Below are 19,727 nucleotides of genomic sequence, written 5' to 3' on the forward strand. Positions count from 1 at the left end.
ACAAACTTTTCATAGCATCAGACAGTCAAGATGTTAGACATTAAAGCTTCTTGGTTTGTGACAGCTGACCTTAAAGGGACAGTTCACGCCAAAATCAAAACTGCATATTTTTCGACTTGCCTGTCTGTCATATTTTTGGTTGTTTGTTTATTTGTGTTTTAGTCCATGTAGGTTCCTTCCATTGAATATAATGGAAGCGAATATGGCGGGCATATGTTTAGACACAAGATTTGGGAAAATCAGTACAGATATTACAATAATAACGCATAACTTCTTGAAAGCAGCTGACTCACAGTGTTGCAGACATCCAGAGTCTCAAACATGTCCATGAATGCCTCATCAGGCAAGTTGTAATAAAACATTTTTTTAAGATACTGAAACTAGTATTCTTTCCTTTATATTATTATCTTATTTCAGTTAGTTTCCAAGTTCACAAAATCATTTCACTTAGCTTTAATTTCTTTCAAAATGCCATTTTCAATTTTTATTTTAGTCAACTCAAGGTTTTTTTTTTAATAATATTTATTTTTTTTAGTTTCGTTTCAGTTAACCATAATAACCTTGGAGCTAGCATATGAGGGTGGACATCGCGCCTCTAGTCATGGATAGATGCATGCATAACGACCCCACAGCGAAGCTTGTGGATATATTTGAGTAACTAGGTCATAAATCCTCAAAAGAGTTTAGTAAAATACATTTTGGGGGGACTTTAAGCATCACAAGTAAAGTATTGCTTACTTTTACTATTTTCAAGAGAAGCCAGTCATGTCTGTGGCTGATATTTTCAAAAACTGGTTAACAATAGGTTACATTTTGGGAGAGCTATCCTTTGAAGTCTGGGACACTTTTGTTAGTAGTTGCCCAGTTATCCAGGATCTCAGCAGACTTTGAGGTGGTACACCCTGCACAGGTAGCCAGGCCATCACAGGGCTGACCTTCACATCTCCACAGGAAGAACATGCAGAAAGTTCATCTTAAGTCTTTCTGTCTGCGTATGAGACGAGACAGAAACAATCCTGGTCACACTTTGATGACTACTCTTATTTTTGCTCTCACTAATAAAAACAGTCACTAGATGGCAGGATAGACCGCACCGCAAGTACAGAACCACAGTCTCACTGCTCACAGCCACCAGCTGACCAAAATTAAAGGCAAACAAATATGAATCTGACAGATCTGACGTTGTAAAAACACATTTCAATGATTCACAAAAAGATACCATAATAATATTTTTTTTAATTTTTGCATTAGGTTTACAGCGATTGTCAGCGTCTTTACAGTACAAAAAGTGTAACTTCTGTGTAAGTTAAATTAAACTAGCAGGGACTGAGACATGAAGTGTAGTTTATAATTACTCAGTGACTCAAGGCAGTCACAAAAAAGTGCCTTAAAGAAAATACTGTTTTCAGTGGCTTTCCAACACAGTTGCAGGTTTAATTAACTAATATTTACAAATCAATGAAATGGGAAATTTTAGGATAAAATATTTATCTTGTAATTTGAATTACCTGTAGAAAAAACACCCAAAACAACAAAAACTTTGTTGTGTTATTTAAGGTAAGCTGCCTCTGCTCAAAAATGGAAAAAGGTGCACTTGGAGCTGCCCAATTAAAACAAACAAAAAAAAAAGTTATAGTCTCTTTTTCTGAATTAGTGCAAGATATGCCAGAGAATGATACTAAAAAGATGTGTCATGACTGTGTGTGTGCATAGCGAGTAGGTAGGAGGCAACGTTAGGCTCATGTCAAAAGAAAACAGACATTATCTGAATAAACACAGGATCCAGTTGCCATCACAGTTTTAACAAGGCTTTCAGAAAGTGCATTTTATGCACCTGTTTGGAGAAATGAAGCGACAGATCTATCTCTCTCTCAGTAAGTGTTTCCGATCTTCTCACAGAAAATCTGCTGATCGTGTTGAAAAATACCTCAAGCGTTCACGTGGATTTATAAAATCCCAATCCTATCCAGTTTGGGATTTCACCTATACGTTGCAGGCTAGTGTCCGGGCTGGAGGTCGTGGCCCGAATCGCCTCCAGACGTCGAGGAAGTGGAGATGCTGTTATGTTGGATGGCTTGCAGATCAAACCCAGGACCTGCAGGGGTGGGACTTCTTCCAGGGCTCACCCCTGCAGCTGGACATAGAGACAGCTGTCAAAGTCACTTATAAAGTTCTGACTCTCTGCTTTTTGGTGTTGGAGATTGTAGGCATCAAATAAAAAGCCACGGCATTTGAGATTAAATGAAAATAGCTCATTTATTTTAACAATTGAATACTGTACATACATGTATAAAGAACAGTAGAAATATATGAATATGAAATGTGCCAATATTGCATCTCTCTTTGTTCTATGAAACTCTTGACACATACGTCTTTGTCTGCTTAGGCCACAGCGTTTCACTTTTTAAATATCTTTCGTTACAGGTCAGTTTCAGTCACTGTTTGACATAAACTTGAAGCCGCCTGTGGAGTGCAAGAAAGGCAACTTGTTCCCTGCTAGCTTCATGCAAGGCAAAACAATGCTAGTAGCATGGTACTACAAGTTATCTCAAATACCATTGCGGTGTGGTTCATTAAAACAGAAGGACAAACTTGATATTCCTTTAAATTAAATCAAGAGTGCAGTGCTTTTTTTCCCCTGATCTCTTCAAAAGTGCATTGCTAATTTTTTTGGACACAGCGGGGTTTAAAGCAACAGTTACTTTAGTCTTTTGTGCTGTTTGTTTAGCACTTTAAGACACAGTTTAAAGTGGACCTATTATGCTCATTTTTCATGATAATTCCTGTTTGTCCCTTCGTCTCCCTCCCCTTTTTAGTCAGCTTTCTGAAACAACTGTTGTGCCCAGAACAGAAGGTTTGAAAAGCAGGTTGGGTGGGGCTTCTGTGCTCACAGCCATGGCTGCATACCTGACATAACCACATAAGGATATCCCCTCTCTTGACATCATACACATCCATGTCCATGAGGAAAAAACAAATTCTTTGCTCACATGTACATACATAAAAAACTGGTACCAATTTTAATAACAGTGCGTATATATGACAGAAAATAGGAGAAAGCATAATAGGTCCACTTTAAGGTCCTCGGTGTGTAGAGCAGTGGTTCTCAAAGTGGGAGCACCAGGTGTCTGCATCCAAAAGTCAAAGGGCAAATAATTTGCAAAAAAATAATTTTATAATAAAAAGTGCATATTTACAGATGGGGACATTTACTCCTGCCTGTGTTATCTTTGGGCTGACAGAAGCTCGCCATCAGATGTGATTGTGACACATCACGTCAGTCTATCATCAGCTATCACACACTTTTCTCAGGGTGTAATTAACCATTCCAGCTGTTCGGCTTCTTGTCTTTTTGACATGCGGGCTAGCAAGTAGCTTTAATTATTATCTATATTAAGTCAGCAGGTAAAGCTGCATTTAAATCAGAAAACATTTTCTCCCCTCTTAGGGGTTCTTGGCCTCGAGAAGTTTAAGAACCCCCTGTGTAATAGCGAGTGCATGTGTAATTGTGGGTACACAAGGTTTAATGTGTGAATTACACCCTCAGTGGTGGATGGAGATGACTGGTGTCAGGCATCTGGAAAAGCTGGTGAGATTTCTACACAGGGTTGCAGGGAAGGGGGGTTTTACTCACTGGGGTACCCCTGTGCCTCCCTCTGCCGAGCAGTGACAGGACAGTCCTTGTGGGTGAGCAGAATCTGCTTCAGCTGACCCACCTCCGACTTCAGTGACGTCACCTCGTTCTGGAAGCAAACACAGTGAAATGGTAAGCACTCTCGAAGTGTGGGTTGTGTTGATGTGAGTGTGTCTTGTGCTCAGAGCACATCCCACCTGTAGCTGAAGGTTTGTGTGCGTCAGCTCTTCAGCTTTCTTCTCCAGTGATGACACCCACAGCTTCCTCTTCTGTCGGCAGCGGGTGGCTGCGGCCCGGTTACGTTCCAGAAACTTCTGCCTTCGCTCGTCGGGGTCCTGCTCTACTGTCCTCCTTCGACGGTTTCCGCCCCCTCCTACACCACCTCCACTGCAGCTACCGCCTGCCTGCACTGCATGAGTGTGAGATGGCTGAGAAGGCTGCATCTGCTGTGCAACTGGTGATAACTGCAGAACAAAAACAACAACTTTTTCAAGTAACTGTGCTTGAATGCACAAAAAACCCAGCCATCGTTAAATATAAAGCATTATACCTGCGCAGGAGCAGACAGTGGAGGTGCAGGTGGGGAGCCTGGGTGTAAATGTGAAGGCGGTGATTGGTGAGCCTGAGCGTGAGGTGGTAAATTCCCTGCCTGGTGCAGCTGGTGGCTCTGGGTGCTACCAAGATGCTGTGGGTGGGGAGCATGGCACCGCTGTTGGTAGGTAAGAGGCACAGGCGGAAGCTGTGAGGGATGAGGCTGAGGATGATGATGATGGTGGTGCTGCTGTTGTGGTTGTTGTTGTTGTAGTGGAGGTGTCTGGTGACGCTGTGGCATCATCTCTATCATGTGGCCCATGGGTGGCACATTGTTACTGATGGTGATCATTCCTGGGTGGTGCTGTTGATAATGGTGGCCCAATGTCTGCTTGGATCTCTGAGCCGAAATAGATAATAAACAAAAAAAGAACAAGTTAATTAATCATGTGATGCTATTAAAAAGTTAAATTATTATCACTTCTATGTGCAATGATTTAGAAATCTGAAGAGATCTAACCACTATCCACTCTGATATCAGCCTCTGAACTGTGTTCAGAGGATAATAAGTATATACTAGTAACCAGATTAAGAAAATACAAACAATTAACGTGAATTCAACTGAGGAAGACTTTCCTTTTCTTTTACATGTTGGATTATAAAGATATTTATTTACCCCTTTCATGGTCAATATGTTAGAGAATGCTCAGAAGCCCTATAACCACACAGAAAGGCCATAAAACTGCAGTTCCTCAAATGACCACACGAGGCTGGCTTGCACAGTGAGACAATCCCAACAGACAACTGTTCAATTCAGTTCAACTGTATTTATATAGCACCAAATCCCAACAACAGTCGCCTCAAGGTGCTTTATAATGTAAGTTAAAAACCCTAGAATAATTCAAAGAAAACAGAGAAAACCCCAACAATCAGATGACCTATGAGCAAGCACTTCGGTGACAGTGAGAATGAAAAACTCCCTTTTAACAGGAAGAAACCTCCAGCAGAAACAGACTCGGGGAGGAGCGGCCATCTACCGTGACCAGTTGGGGGCAAGGGGAGGAAGACAGGACAAAACCACACTTTGGAGGAGAACCAGAGATGAATAATAGCTCACGATTCAATGCAGAGTGTGTGAAAACACATAGGAACGGTGAAGAAGAAACACTTGGGAAGTTCCCAGCAGCCTAGAGCTATTGCAGTGAAACTAAAGGAGGATTCAGCGTGACCTGATCCAGCCTTGACTATATGCTTTGTCAAAAAGGAAAGATGACTATGTTAAAACGCCCAACTTAACAGCATTAAAAAGCAAGATTAAACTCTTCTGAAAGAATGGTTTTGGTCTCTGTGAATACTCCCCTAATAGAAATTGTATTGCAGTTTCATTTCTTTGTCATTCTTCTAATTACACTTTTAAAGTTTGACAGTGGCCAGTTTTGGCCAGTCATTGAACTGGACCTCTGGACTGAGCATTTTTAATGGAATTATCAATTGTTGTGTGGCTTACGGCACAAACGAGCAATTCAGCAAGTGACTGTTTCCACTTTGTTGCGTGAGGGTTTCTTTTAGTATTTTATTAGTACTAGTGCATGGAAAAAAATAATAATGCGTCTGTGAAATTAAAATGATACGATGCCTTTATCAGGTGTTATCAGTGGATAAACACTACAAGTTGATAATTTTAGCCCTTTGGATGTGTAGCTGCTAGGCAATTTGATGACATCATAATATCTGAGGTAGATAAGAACCACAGACAGTATAAAAGATGGACGTAGCTGCCCTGACGTCACGCACTGCTTTGAGGTCCCGCTTTGAAGCCTCAAGCTGGCGACGGTGTTTTGCTTGTGAAGAATGGACGTGAAAGAGAGGGGCGGGTCTGACTATTGGCTACTGACTTGTGATTGTCAGCTCAATAGCCAATGTGGTCTTTTGAACCATAGTATGATCAAGATTTATGAAGCAGACCTCATTTTTTTTTTTATCTGTATGGCGCATAAACTGAGTCTATAAACTCAAATGGAAAATGTTTACAAAGGTCAAGTGAGACAGCTTTTTTTCTTTCCACTACAGGCCTGAAATTCCTACATTTCATTTTATATATCATAGCAAGAAAATTACTAATTAGCGGCCATCTGTGGCTGTGCAGTTCACCCATACAGTGTATGGATACAGCCTTCTAAGAACTCAACTTTCTTTCCCCAAATATGGTAACTTTAGACTCCAAACTAAAAAAAAAATGTGGCTACAGTCAAAAGACTTGAGTCATAGTGTTCAGTCTATGGTTTATCCTTAACGCCTGCTAAATTAGTAACAGCAGGTTCTCTTTGAAGCAACGGGCCACTTCAAGCCGCGTCCTGCACTTCGATGCAAACAATATCTGCGGGTCAAACCCTCCTTCTTTTCCATCCTCGCCACTTCTCCTCAGCGTCCGCAACTGCGAAGACAACTGTTGATGAGAGGGATAACGTGTTCCAATAAATGCTGCCGTCTGCAGCTTGATACCTTCACACTTTATCATTCCCGTGTATCATCTGACTAAACAGACTGTACGAGCTAAATTAAACCTCATCTCACCTTTCTCCAACACTCAGCAGAGAAAAGCAAGAGAGGGAGAGGTCATGTTTGGAGCATGACATCACCCCCCCCATTCCAGTCCCTCCCTGGCAATACTGTTATCTGCTCCCTGTTACACAATATTTCTTTAAGAGAAGAAGCAGATTTCTCTCTCTCTCGCTCTCTCTCTCTCTTCACCATTCAGTGAAGTAAAAAGAGAGCACATTTAACTGGTGCCAAGGATGAGGTCATTGAGCTGTCTGTGCCAGCTTTACCAGCCAGCCAGGCTGCCAGTCATACACACACGCACAGCCACACACACACACTAAATAGAGCGGGACACGAGTCCTTCAGTTGTGTTTACTAGATAGAAACACCCTGACACTGAGGCCGGCGATTACATCATGGGTCTCCTTGGCTTGGATGACACACCACGTTGATATTTCTGTCTGAAGGGATCAGTGAATGAAGACACAAAACTGTACATGAAACACTGATCCACTTGTCAAATGTTTACTTTTCCACTTGAGCTGAGTGTAGCGTTACTGTACAACAGAGGCACGTTAACACACTTTCTGATGTTTTAAATAAGCGGAGGCCTGTTTCGAAAAAGAAAAACCTTTCCGAGGACCAATATAATTCCTTAGATTTATACTACAAGACTCATTCACCTGCTCACACACACACATTCATGCAGCACTTTATTCTGTGTACTTTAGGAACGTTACCTACAACACATACACTCACAGTAGGTGCAGCGAGGGGGGGGGGGGGGGGGGGGGGGTAAGTATCCCGGACCGAACCACTGACAAACCAATATGTAGATGACTCACTCCACCTCTTTGCGTCCACTGAGGACATTTGTGGAACAAATGTGTTGCATCTTGGTGAGTGTTAAAAACCTGACAAAAAGTCAAAGTGTTGTTTGAGGGTTAAGATTCTGCATCAGGATTAAGGTTTAAAGTAAGGAGTTGCTTCAGTAATAAAAGCTAAGGTAAGGTAAGAATGTGTTGGGTCATCGGGTACCCTTTTATGTATGTGTGTGTGTGTGTGTGAGAGAGTGTAAGAAAAGAGGGTCAGAAGTAAACTTGCCACCTGAGTGGCTCCGCAATCTGAAACCACTTTTCAGTTGCCACTCTGTATGCGAGCTCGTCCACAAGAAGCCACAACCTGTGTCTATGCCTGTGTGTGTGTTTGTGTGTGTGGGGCTATTTCACAGTTTTCCCATTTGAAGTAGCTTTTGATAGCAAAATATTTTTAACTATTAATTCCAGATGCAGGTGAAAAGAGGATATGTAAAATTTACAAGCGAAAAGATCGCACGCTTGTTGACGCAAGGGAAATAAAACAACTGAGAAAGCCACAGGGGAGCATGTAGATTGTGACTTCCTGTGGCCCAATGTGTGTGTGTGTGTGTGTTTGGGGGTAGAGTTACATTCTATTTCCTGTCTGTGCTGATTAGAAAGGACTATGGCAAAGGCAGAAGGTGAGGCCGGGTGTCTTTTTTTTAAGTGTTACATAACACTATGAATTTGTCTTTATTGAAAAATCACCCACATTTTGAGCCATTATAGAACAGATTAGAATAGAACGCGACTATTTGTCATTCTACAGGTGTACAACCAAATTTGGAGCAACTCTCTGAGTGGTGCATATAGTTAAGACAAAAATATATTCAAATACATATATATCAATATAAAGATATCAGAATATGAGATCAGTATAAGTTATTATACACACACAAACACACTCCTACTTTACAGACTTTAGTAACATTGCACCGGATGTTCTGAGTGATGATGATACACAGTGTTATGAGCTGGAGCATGATGGTAAAGGGTATATATAATGGACATCTCTGTTCTAACTGAGCTTACTATAAGCCTCAGTCACCCAATCAGTCATTCATATAGCACTTTAGTTTACACCTAAGTGCTTTGTCTAACAATAAAACACACCGAGTGCAGCAGGGTTCAGAATCCTGCCACAGAAAGATTCAAAGTGCAGACTGGGATTGAACCTCCAACCTTTCAATTGTTAGCTTACCTCACTCAACCTCACTCTGCCTCCTGAACCACAGACAACCAAAACGTTAGGATAAGATATAATATGCTGGGAGTTGATGAAACATGCAGAAATCCACTCTTCATAAACAGCTGTGGTGTAATGCATTATTAGTGTAATGCTAATATAATGTTATTAGCTCCAATAATGGAAATAGTGGGAAAGGTAGTCAGACTGACTGATGATCACCTACCTGGGGTGAAGAACAGGAGGGGTTGTGTACAGGAGCCGGTATACCCATTGCACAAGACATCTGCTTCTCCATCTGAAGAAGAAACAGTAGACACAAAAAGAATCTTTCAGCTGTGACAAAGGGAAGCAGCAGCTTGTATCCACATAAACCTCAAGTATGAAGAGTTCCCCCAAAGGTCACATCCATCTGGAGTTTTGACATTTTGATTAATTTATCCACAAAAGTGAATTTTCCTGTCATGGGTCCACTATACCTGCATCTATAAATCATCAGGCATGCGTGTTTGAATGTGTGGGAGTCTGAACATGACAAACACCATCCCCTTCCATACTTACAGTCATGTGCTGAGCAGATGCCCCTTGCATGGCGGGGTCTGGCAGGGTGCCAGGTAAGGAGGCTGGCAGCGGCTGCCTGTGTCTGTTCCGCATGTGAAGGAGGCACGACAGCGGCCCGGGAACCGGCCTGTGGTGAGCCGAAGAGGGAGAGAGCGATAGAGACGGGTCATGCTAGAGAGCCGTCCACAGCCAAAGTTTCATAAAACCAGGTTCAGTAAGAGGTGCAAGTTGAAACATTTATAGCTGGGTCTTAATGGCAGATGGAGGTGAGATGTGAGAATGGTCATATCGTCTTATTTTTAGGGGAAGCTGTCTCCAAATCTACAAACAAAAAATGCATACAAAGCCAGCAGAATGGCTCTGTTCTGGGACCTCCCTGCACTTTAATGTGTAGGACCTTCACACAAAACAGAGCTGGTAACAGTGGCAACAGATATGCCACTGAGCTAGGGAAGAGGTGGGTTGCAAAGTGGCTTGCAGATGTGCTACAGCAGCTAAAATAGCCCTCCCACTGTTTACAAGGGTATCAGCTGAGCCATCAGCTGATGATGTAGGCTAGCACTGAGATCAGCTGATCTGCTACCACTGCAGGTGAGGGTAACTTGGCTGAACTAACATCATGTTTGATTTCTACTACTTACTTCAAATATTTTTTCAAAAGGAAAAGATAAGTGATTTTAGCTGGCAGGCTTACCTTCGTCTGAGCAACGAGTTGGCACAGTTTCCTAAAGTAAAGCAGGAGTATATCTTTCTAGAAGCAGCATTTCAGTCATCCTGTTTATTTCATACATTTAACAGATTTTACTGGAACTACTTTCTACGGAGGAAATAGTCCCTTACGAAACTGTTGACAGGGTGTTCTGCTTATTGTCCAGAATATTAAGTTCTCTAGGCAAAGATGTTGCTGTTGAACTTTTTTGACATGGGGAGTAGCACAACCTAAATTCCACTGAGCCTCATTGTTTTGGGATGGCGGAGAAGTCTCAGAGGCAGATGTGTCAAAACATTGGCAAGTTGGCAAATCAAAGCTGCCAACCACTAGAAACAAATGTTACTGAGGAGACTCTGAGAGCCCTTAAACACTCCAATGTGATCAAAAAGCACTGATGTGTTATTGTATGCCAGGAGAGAGCTGTAAACAGAGTTTTGAGGTAAAGCGCTGACAAGAGAAAGAGTGATGAAGTTTAAAAAAAATGGAAAGAAAAGAAAGACGTGGAGAAAAATGACAGCCCGAGAGGGAGGTGCAAAGCCTGCAGATCAGAGCGGGGGGGATCCAGAGACCCAGGGTGCCATGTGCTGACCTAACCCCTCTGGCTCTTTGCCAGTCGGACAGCGTGGGCCTGCATGGCCACGCTGAGGTCATCATCAATGATGTCATCACCGAATCTGGGGGTATGCGACCCTTTTAGAATACAACAAAGCGCAGACAAACCAAAACAGCATTTCCTAACATAACCACAACAGTTCTACCAGGCCAGCAGCCAGACATTCAGACCAGGTCACTATGGAAACCGGTGGTAAACACTTGGGGAAACAGCCAGATGCCCGATCCAGAGTTCACTTAGTAACTCTTAGCGGGTTTCACTGACTAACATGCTGTCTGGATTCAGCTGGCACTGATTAATGCTGCCATAAATGACTGTCAGCTCGCTCCCCACTGTCCTGTCACGTCCTGTCTGAGCCTGGACAGATGTTTGGAGCTAATTATGTCACTGACTCACTTGTGGCACCTTGATTCATCTAATCAACAACAGATTTGACAGCCTTTTGTTTGTCTACAGTATGTGTTGCAAGCAGAAACCATCGGTTTGATGGAGATGATGGAGGCACTTTTATGTAAGATTGACATTTGGGCGGGAATCGCTATTTACTATATTTAGCATAACTAAACCCCAGAAAACACACAAAAAAATATTTTTTTAATCACAACGTGTCCAGTTTGATCTCAGAATATCATACATCTGCTCTCCTGTGAATTAATAAAGCCTTAAAATAGTCATAAATGCAAAAATGACATTGCTGTAATAACTAGGACTGGTAGAGAAAATGTTACACTAAAAAAAGAAAAACTATATAAGTCAAAATCTTCTCAAGCAAATTTAAATGGTTCCAACTTGTAGAAATATGTGAGTGTGCCTAGGCCCGTACAGGTGTATTTATCGGTGGGCTGATGGCACAAGAATAAAGACAAACAGGCCCAAAAATGCTTATTATTATTATCATTATTATTATTACAGGATTAGGGGTAAGGTTAGGGTTAGGTTTTGGTCCTCCACATTCTAAACTGGCAAATGTTTAGAAACTAGAGGCCGATGCCTTTCAAATGAAGTGACATACAAACATTTTCTCATTCCAGTTTTTCCTATTTTAAAGCACCACAGCTTAGAGGTTAAAGCAATTAAAGTTTACACTGAAAAAACAAACAACAGCATTTTCTCTGTCTAGAAACATTCATAGAGTTAATCTGGATAATCCACCGGCCTAACTGTGAAATGCTTTAGTCCCAATAAAGCTGTAGGCTTCATGTTGTGCTTATTGCCCAGAATATGAGGTACACTGTTTCTGTTAGTGATTAAAGTCGACTGAAAAGGGTAGATTTCTTGTATTAGCTGAAAAACATTTTAAGAGGCAGACAAAGACATATGTGAAATTTTTTTAAATAAAAAGTTACACATAAACAGTTTAATGTTCAGTTTTTTTAAGTTTAATTTTTAAGGTAACCTGATATACACGTTATTATAAACAAGTGAAGTTATTTAATTATGTTGCTGTGGCAGGCATTAGTTCGTTTTTCTTTATGAAATTAGAGATGAAAATTACTTGTATTACCTAAAGTTGCAAGTAATATTAGTCAGTAAACAATTAAATAAGTACTTGAAAACACCTTTTTTTCCTTATCAAACAGAATGCTGTAAATATACAGCATAATGAAGAGCAGAATACATAATGAACCCTGTATGTGTGTATTATGAGAACTTGTGAGGGCGGACTGTTTACTAGGTTTCACAAATTCATAGCCGGCCTTTTAGGAGGAGTGGGAGCAGCTGCAGGGAGCTGGTCAGATGAAAGACAGGAACTCCTCTAATCTGTCTGTAGAACTGGGTGATAACCAGGGAGCCAAGGAAGCTGCCCAGGCGCTGAGAGACTCCGGTCTGGTTCTGAGTCTTTGCAGACATGTAACAGAGACAGTAGCTGCATGGTGGGGTGGGTAGCATCTAAGGGACTGAGTGGCTTTTTATGCAGTGGTTCTTCATCACTTTTGGAGTTACTTAATTCTCTCACTAAACTGACGTATAATTTTTTTCCTGCTTCTTCCTCTCACTTCGTTAATGAAGTGATGAATTATGCAGCGGAAACGCCAGCTTGTGAGCGGCGGAATGATTTATAATGCGTCCATAACAGGAGGAAAAAGAAAGAATGAGAAAAGGAAATGTGTTTGCGTGTGCGATGTAGGGAAAATGTAAGATACACATATATGTGTTTCGATGCCTGTAGGTAAATGTGTGTGTGTGTGTCTGTGTGAACTTACTCGGAGTGTGTTAGGGTGGAGGTAGCCTGGGTGATGACTGATCCAGACTGGGAGGAGGACAGGGCTTGCTGGGCGGCCAGGCTGCAGCTAGGGGCCATCATGGGGCCATGTGTCTGGGGATGATGCAGTGCATGAGTCTGGGGATGATGCAGCGGTGGTTGGGGATGTGGGTGCTGAGGCTGGGGTGGGTGCTGGAGCTGATGTTGGGGTTTGAGCTGGTGCTGGCTCATACAGGAGGGCCCATTATGAGAAAGCGACTGTGGAAAGAATAAAAAAAAAGACAAACAGCTGAGACCATTGTAAACTTGTGGGGCAGTAAATGATTGAAGTCTTTTACGATCAGAGATTACGGTGCCAGTCAAAGTCCTTTTAGACACTAACGCAGACACATGGCAGCCATCATGAGATGTGGCAGAGCAGTTTTTTTAAGCATTACCTATATTAACTTTAATTTCATTGTTCACAGGGAGATTAATATTGCTTATATACACTCACCTGTCAAATGTGTCAAATCACTTAAAAGGTTTCTGTCTATCAGTCCCCACCGTATCTTAAAGACCTCATAATACCATATCATCCCAATAGAGCACTTTGGTCTCAGACTGCTCGTTTACTTATGGTTCCTAGGGTACTTGAAAGTAGAATGGGAGGAAGAGCCTTCAGCTTTCAGGAACAAGCTCCTATCTTTAAGATTAGGCTTAAACTTTCCTTTTTGATAAAATATATAGTTAGGGCTGGATCAGGTGACCCTCTCATGATGCACTGAGTGTTTCTTCAGTCACTACGTGTTTATACACCACTGTGCATTAAATCATTGGTTATTATTAATCTCTGGCTCTCTTCCACAGCACGTCTTTTGTCCTGTCTGCCTCCCCTCCCCTCAGCCACCCCCAATCTGCCCCCCTCTGAACTTAGTTCTGCTAGAGGTTTCCAAGTGTGTGTTTTCCCTCCCACTGTCACCAAGTGCTTGCTCATTGGAGATCATCTAATTTGGGTTTTTTTGCTCTAGTATTGTAGAGCCTTTACATTAAAGTCTTGAGGTGAGTGATGCTGTGATTAGGTGCCATATAAATAACAATGAATTGAACTGTCTTTGCCTCCAAAATCAAGCTTTAAAAAGCTTTTCCCCCCCTGATAGTCATACTACCACTCTCTATACATGCTCTTTCAAAATCGCCCCAAATATTTTGATTTAATTGCTTTGAGTGCCACATTTCTCTCTTATAATGCCTGTGGTGACAGCGATGAGAGTGTGTGCACTTGTTTAGTTGTCTCTGAGTGTGACGACTAGCTGTTTAATTTACAGGGTAGAATGTGATCGCTCGGTGTGTCTTTCCTGCAGCAGGTCAGATATCTGCAGCTGTCTGACCGGGCCTGACTCCCTCACAAACAAGTGTCACTCAAAACATAAACTCTCAGCAGCACCGGGGGACGGATCTGCATCATGTCTTAATCCTTGCTTCTTTCCAGCTAACGTCAGACTAGAACTGATGGTTTATTTTAAGTGAAATAAAATAATATGATAATAAAAAACTTGTCAGACTTACCTGCTTCTTGTTTTCCTCCTCTTGTGCTTGAAGAAATTCTTTCTCGATCTCCTTGAAGAGACCAACCTCTTCGCAGTTCTGCAGAAATCGTGTCGGCGTCGGAGTCTGGTCTAGAGTCATTGCATCCAAATGGAAACAAAAGAGAGGGAAATAAAAACGGATTTGCTTTTTAAAAAAATTTGAAGCACTTGCCAAAACAGACTGTAGTTTAAGCTTTTTTTGCTTTCTAAATTAACAGTGGTGCAGGTCGTCATGGGAAGAAGAGGAACGAGTCTCCTCTCAGCTGAGCTCTCCGTCTCTGTCTGATAACATCAGTCTGTCTCTCCCTGAGCCGTCTAAACACATAGAGGTCAGAGGTCACATGAGGGTTTTTGTTTTGACAGGGGAGTTCCTGCAGGAGGCGTGACAGGCTGCAGGACGGAGGTGCAGAGGGAGAGTCTGCAGAGGCCAGATCTTGCGCCGTTGTTTACATCCAGACAAATCTTTGGGGAAAACATTGACACCAACAGCCACGTTCGCCTCCAAAATTGTCACAAAAATGAAGCCAAAACATCGCAGCATGGCTTCCATGACTTTTATGATTTCACCTTTCTTGTGTGGCTACACTTTTCTCAGCACCACGGCTTCCACTGGCGATGGGGTAATATTTTGGTTGTACTGCTTTGCATTGATTCCACCACAAAAGCCAGCTTACGCTCATATGTTGCTGTAGTCCGGGCTGAAGATGAGGTGGAAATTCTTCTTGTTTTGGCATTGGGGCTCATACTTACTCATATTTTCTACAAGCAGCCAAGCCACTGCTTCCTGCTCATGGTCAGTATGTATTCACAGAAATGTTAATGTGGAAGCACAATATTTAAAAACTGTGTTTAAATGATCGTCTGGAGGTTGTTTTGACGTTAAAGATACTAATACTACTACTGTAGCCTGAGCAGGTAGTGCATAACACAGAAATGTGAGGCTTGCAAAGTTAATTTAGATGCAGAATCAGCATTTTACAGCCGTTCACAATGGGACTAATCTTAATGGGGCATTTGTTTCCCTGGAAATCACTGCAAATGTGTTTGATATAGTCTGAGTGAAATTGTCAACTGTTGTTAGATGCTTACTTTTTTTAAGAGCAAACCTTTCCTAAATTCTTATTTTTGCCATTGAAACACATGACCGGACACTGAATCTACACACAGACACACAAAACAAGCTAAAGAAATTTTCTCTGACTTAGCAGATCTTGAAACAGGAAGAATCCTTATCTTTCCTCTTGTAGAAAAAAACATCCTTAAAAAAATAGGAAGAGGATGAATTTACAATATCAGTGCTTTTAAAACAATCGGAGAAGGTTCAGCAGTCTTTCTGCTATTATCAGTCTGTTGCATAGAACTGAATTAGAAACAATTAAACAATTTTGGAATTTTATTTTCACTCCTCATGAATATTTGTGTTGGAAATACAGAGCACAGTAATGATTAATATACATTTAAATGATGGCTAAATTGTGCTAAATTAAAACCATGAGCTCTAGAAGCAGTGAAATACTGTGTTTTACATGGGCCGTGCAGAGACCTACTCTCCACGTTTTTAAATCAAAGTGCTGTTATCTGTGTTTTGGCTCTAATCTGATGGAGTATACTGTACATGCTGCAACACAAGACCATTTGTAGTCTGTTTGAGGGAAGGAAGCTTGCTTTGGTGGGTTATCTGACTTCATACTGTATAGTATATCGTCATCTTTTTAAAAAAAATATATATCAAGCACTGATCTTGAAAAGGAGGAAGTTTCACCACAGACATGTGCAGCCAGGAGATGCGGTCACTGGGAGACTAGGATGAAATCTCAGAGAAGCTCATTTTCTTCCTTACCTGTGAATGCTGCATCTGTCTTTATGGAGGGGAACTTGAGGGTCATCTCATGCTTGTGCCTGTGGATGATCAGATGTTCCTCTAACTGGAAGCGCTGCAGCACACCAACACAGGAAGAGAGATGTGAAGGGATGCGTGCAGCTGTGTGACACGCGGGATGATTTTCTCAGTTAAAGCAGCTGATTACCTCTTAAGCTGACTAAGACATCATGATGCTCTTAGTCTGTTAAGTATTTTAGGTTATTCATCACTTCAGAAACATTTGTATTTATCAGCAACTCCTCCTATATTCTACAGCTTGATCGTTACTCATTTCATTGATGATTAGGTCTGACATCCTGGTTTTTTTTTTGTTGTTTTTTTTTAAAATGACCATTACAGCCCTTGTAATGCCACACGTACATAGCATTCTACTGACCTGAGAGCAGCCTGGGGCGCCGCACATATAAGGCCTGTCCTGTTTGTCATTCATGTCATACACAAGCCTGCACAAACAGAAGAAGTGAGAAGAATTTATTTACCTGCAGTCTCAGATCACAGCTCAGATGAGCTCACCCAGCAGGCAGCCTGAGGTTCCCTGTTTTATGTTTTGTATTTACACGGATAATTCACATACTGTTCACCTATTATCGTGCCTTTATTGTGGAAGCCGTGTGTAATGAGATAGTTGCCACAGATGATGGATGTTTCTTCCTGAGACACAATATTAAGTTGACGAAAATGATCCCTTTGGTGCCAACGGACGGGGGTGAGAGCATACACTAGGTATTAGGACGAGCCCTATAGCGTACAAACCATGTTTTTTCCAGCCTTTCATTACTCGTTAGTAATTACACGTAAACACAAGAAGGGCATCAAAGCCTTCCAGCATTGGGAGCTTTACTTTTCACTTGGAGTGGGGACTAAGTGTAGTGCAATTGTTTCAGGCTACAATTAGGCTTTCATCGGGGTATCAGTTAATAATACTGGTGTGATGAAAGGATAAGTGCTCGCCATGTCTTACATCAAGTCACTGGGATAAAATTATCAACACAAATGCTGATGAGAGTCACAGTAATAAACCAGCTTGCAGTGCCAACCCAGAACCGACCCAGTTGCCTCTGCTGCGAGGATATTAAGCCGCCGATGTGGAGCAATTGTGAATTATTTGAAGACTGCTGTTGAAGCACAAAGTAAGAAGGTCTTCAAATCCTCAGCCAGGTGTCAACAGGTGACAAGGGTCAACAAATGTTACCAGTGTTGCTGTGGGAGGAGATGGTGGTTATGAGAAGCATATTCACAGGTTGCACACTCCCCCACCCCTTGTGTAAGCGTGAGCCGAGAGCAATGAGAAGACAGCAAAGCGCGTGCTGATGTTATGGGAAAGACTGAGAGCCGAAGAGACGAGTTGGGAAAGAGAGGGCAAAAGTAAAGGCATCCATAAGAAGTGGAAAGAAAGTGTGTGTGTGTGTGTGTGTGTGTGTGTGTGTGTGTGTGTGTGTGTGTGTGTGTGTGTGTGTGTGTGTGTTTGAGTGAGAGGACGGGTGGGAGGTGGAGAGTGACATTAGGTTGATGGCGAGGAAAATGGAAAGGGCAAGTGGCAGTGATCGAGAGAGGGAGAGGAAAGCAGGAGGAGGAGGACACAATGAATGGAAGAGAGAAGGAATGAGGGTGGGAGCCTGCGAAGGGAGGGCTGCACTTCAGGCCTACTCGTGACAGGTTCGAACCTGCCTCAGCCCCCATTTTCCAACCCCAGGCAAGTAGAGGTGACTTCATAGGTGTGCGTGTGCTTGTGTGCTTGAAAATAAACCAGTAACTAGGTGATCACAACACCAAAATTCCAGCAAGATCGGAGATTGATCAAAGTATTTAAGTTTTGGATTCTCAGCTAATACAGAAAGCAGGTTTATTAGTAGTTTTATGTATCAGCAGTATGTAACAGCGTGCCACAGTCAGCTGTACTCGAAGTGTTTCACAAGCTCACATTTTACAGACAAATGTAAAAATTTAAAGCCCAGCATCCAGTTTGTAACCCCTCTGCCCCCTCTTTCTGCTCTTGTACAAGATTAGCAGACTCAGCACATTTCCAGCAAAACCTTCTGTCAGAGCGGGCACTTCAATGCGCAATGACGTCATCCTTAACGGATGAACTCAACAACAGACCAGGCAACATACTGTCAGTTTAAGACAGGATTTACGTTGACAAAAAAAGTTTTCCCGCCTCATTTTTTAACTGTCATTGTTCTACACTTACACTCGGTTACTATGACTCACAGAAAAACACGCACAACTTTTAATATCACCTGTAAGCATCAAAGAAATCATTTTTAAAAAGGTGCCAGGTTTAGTTACTCACTACACTTCTTCAAGTCCCCCGTATCTGATGGATGAATCATGACAGCAGCTGGCATGGAGCTCATTCTGCTCAATTTAAATCGCAGTCCTTAACCAAAAAGTCCTCCGGACGGTCACTGCCTGCGTCTCAAGAACTTGACCGGTATTTGTGTGTGTGTGTGTTTATGTGTGTTTGTGTGTGTGTGTGAGTTGTCTTTTCCTCCTACCGCACCGTAAAGGAACCTGTTCAACTCATAAACAAGCCCGGCACAGCTGTACAGAGAGTGCTGTCACACCCCCCAAATAGACAGGAGCGCTCAACCTTTCCGCTGGGTGATGAGACTTCACCGGGACACCTCGCTAAAAAGTTCCGCCGTCAACTTTTCTTTCCTTTTTCTTTTTAAACCGTCAAAATAAAAAAAAATAAAATAAAAATAATAAAGGCACAGTATCAGGAGAGCGGTTGCCGCGGAGCTAGAAAGTTTTGTGAATGGAAGTAAAAGACTTACCTACAAGTAGAGAGTAGACGAGCGGCGCTCCAGAGAGGAACCACGTTGGACTGGAGCGAGATTACAATACGTTCTATTTACAGAAGCATTACATCACCCTCCCGGTGACGTCACGTGGGATTCCTGAACTTCTAAATCATTGCGGTCCCGTACGGAGAGAGGGCTTGAGAGGGGCGGGGTTACGACACGGTGAGGGGGACGGGACGGAACAGCAGCAATAGCAGCAGCGTGGTGCTGGACCGGAGTCAGTGACAGACCCACCGGGTAGACACACCAACGGCAACGTGACGGGACACGGGGCAGACCGGGTGGGCGGATGAGACCCAGTTAAGTGTTTGTTTGTTTTTTGTGTTTTTTTATCCTGTCCCCACTTTTGGTGTGTGTCTGAAACGGGACGTTCCAGCGTCTGTATCGAGTTTACGTGTCCAAATGAGCGAGAGCCTCCGGGTCTTTTTCTTCTTCTCAGAACGTTAGACAGTCAACGTATGAGACTATTTGCTTGAAAATAAAGCTGAAACCCTGAAGTGATTTCAACGAAACGTTAAGTACATCCTGTCATCACCCAAAGCAACATAATAATAATAATAATAATAATAATAATAATAATAATAACTAGAAAGCGAAAATTTCTGAAGAAATTTTAAGTGTGCCTATGCCGC

At 42.2% G+C, this 19,727-nt stretch overlaps 1 protein-coding gene across 5 annotated transcripts; it reads right to left on the reverse strand.

Annotated features, from left to right (window-relative positions):
* Positions 1-557: 557 nt before the first annotated feature.
* creb5a (cAMP responsive element binding protein 5a) lies at positions 558-19,208 on the reverse strand. Of its 5 annotated transcripts, none has more exons than XM_005928654.3 (11): positions 19,069-19,208; positions 16,665-16,731; positions 16,247-16,340; positions 14,387-14,496; positions 12,840-13,096; positions 9,311-9,437; positions 8,976-9,047; positions 4,185-4,565; positions 3,832-4,098; positions 3,635-3,743; positions 558-2,134 (listed from the first exon to the last, which is right to left on the reverse strand). In XM_005928654.3, the coding sequence occupies exons 2-11, from the start codon at positions 16,716-16,718 to the stop codon at positions 1,998-2,000; spliced, it is 1,608 nt and encodes a 535-aa protein (XP_005928716.1). In that variant the 5' UTR covers positions 16,719-16,731; positions 19,069-19,208; the 3' UTR covers positions 558-1,997. The 5 variants fall into 5 exon arrangements, with proteins under 5 accessions (XP_005928716.1, XP_042079553.1, XP_005928717.1 ...); XM_042223619.1 differs by having other exon boundaries at positions 16,665-18,955; positions 19,069-19,135; XM_005928655.3 differs by lacking the exon at positions 19,069-19,208 and adding an exon at positions 18,582-19,059.
* Between the last annotated feature and the right edge of the window lie 519 nt (positions 19,209-19,727).

This window comes from Haplochromis burtoni, unplaced genomic scaffold, assembly GCF_018398535.1.
Source record: "Haplochromis burtoni strain Fernald_Lab_line unplaced genomic scaffold, NCSU_Asbu1 Contig_116, whole genome shotgun sequence".
Taxonomy (NCBI): Eukaryota; Metazoa; Chordata; class Actinopteri; order Cichliformes; family Cichlidae; genus Haplochromis; species Haplochromis burtoni.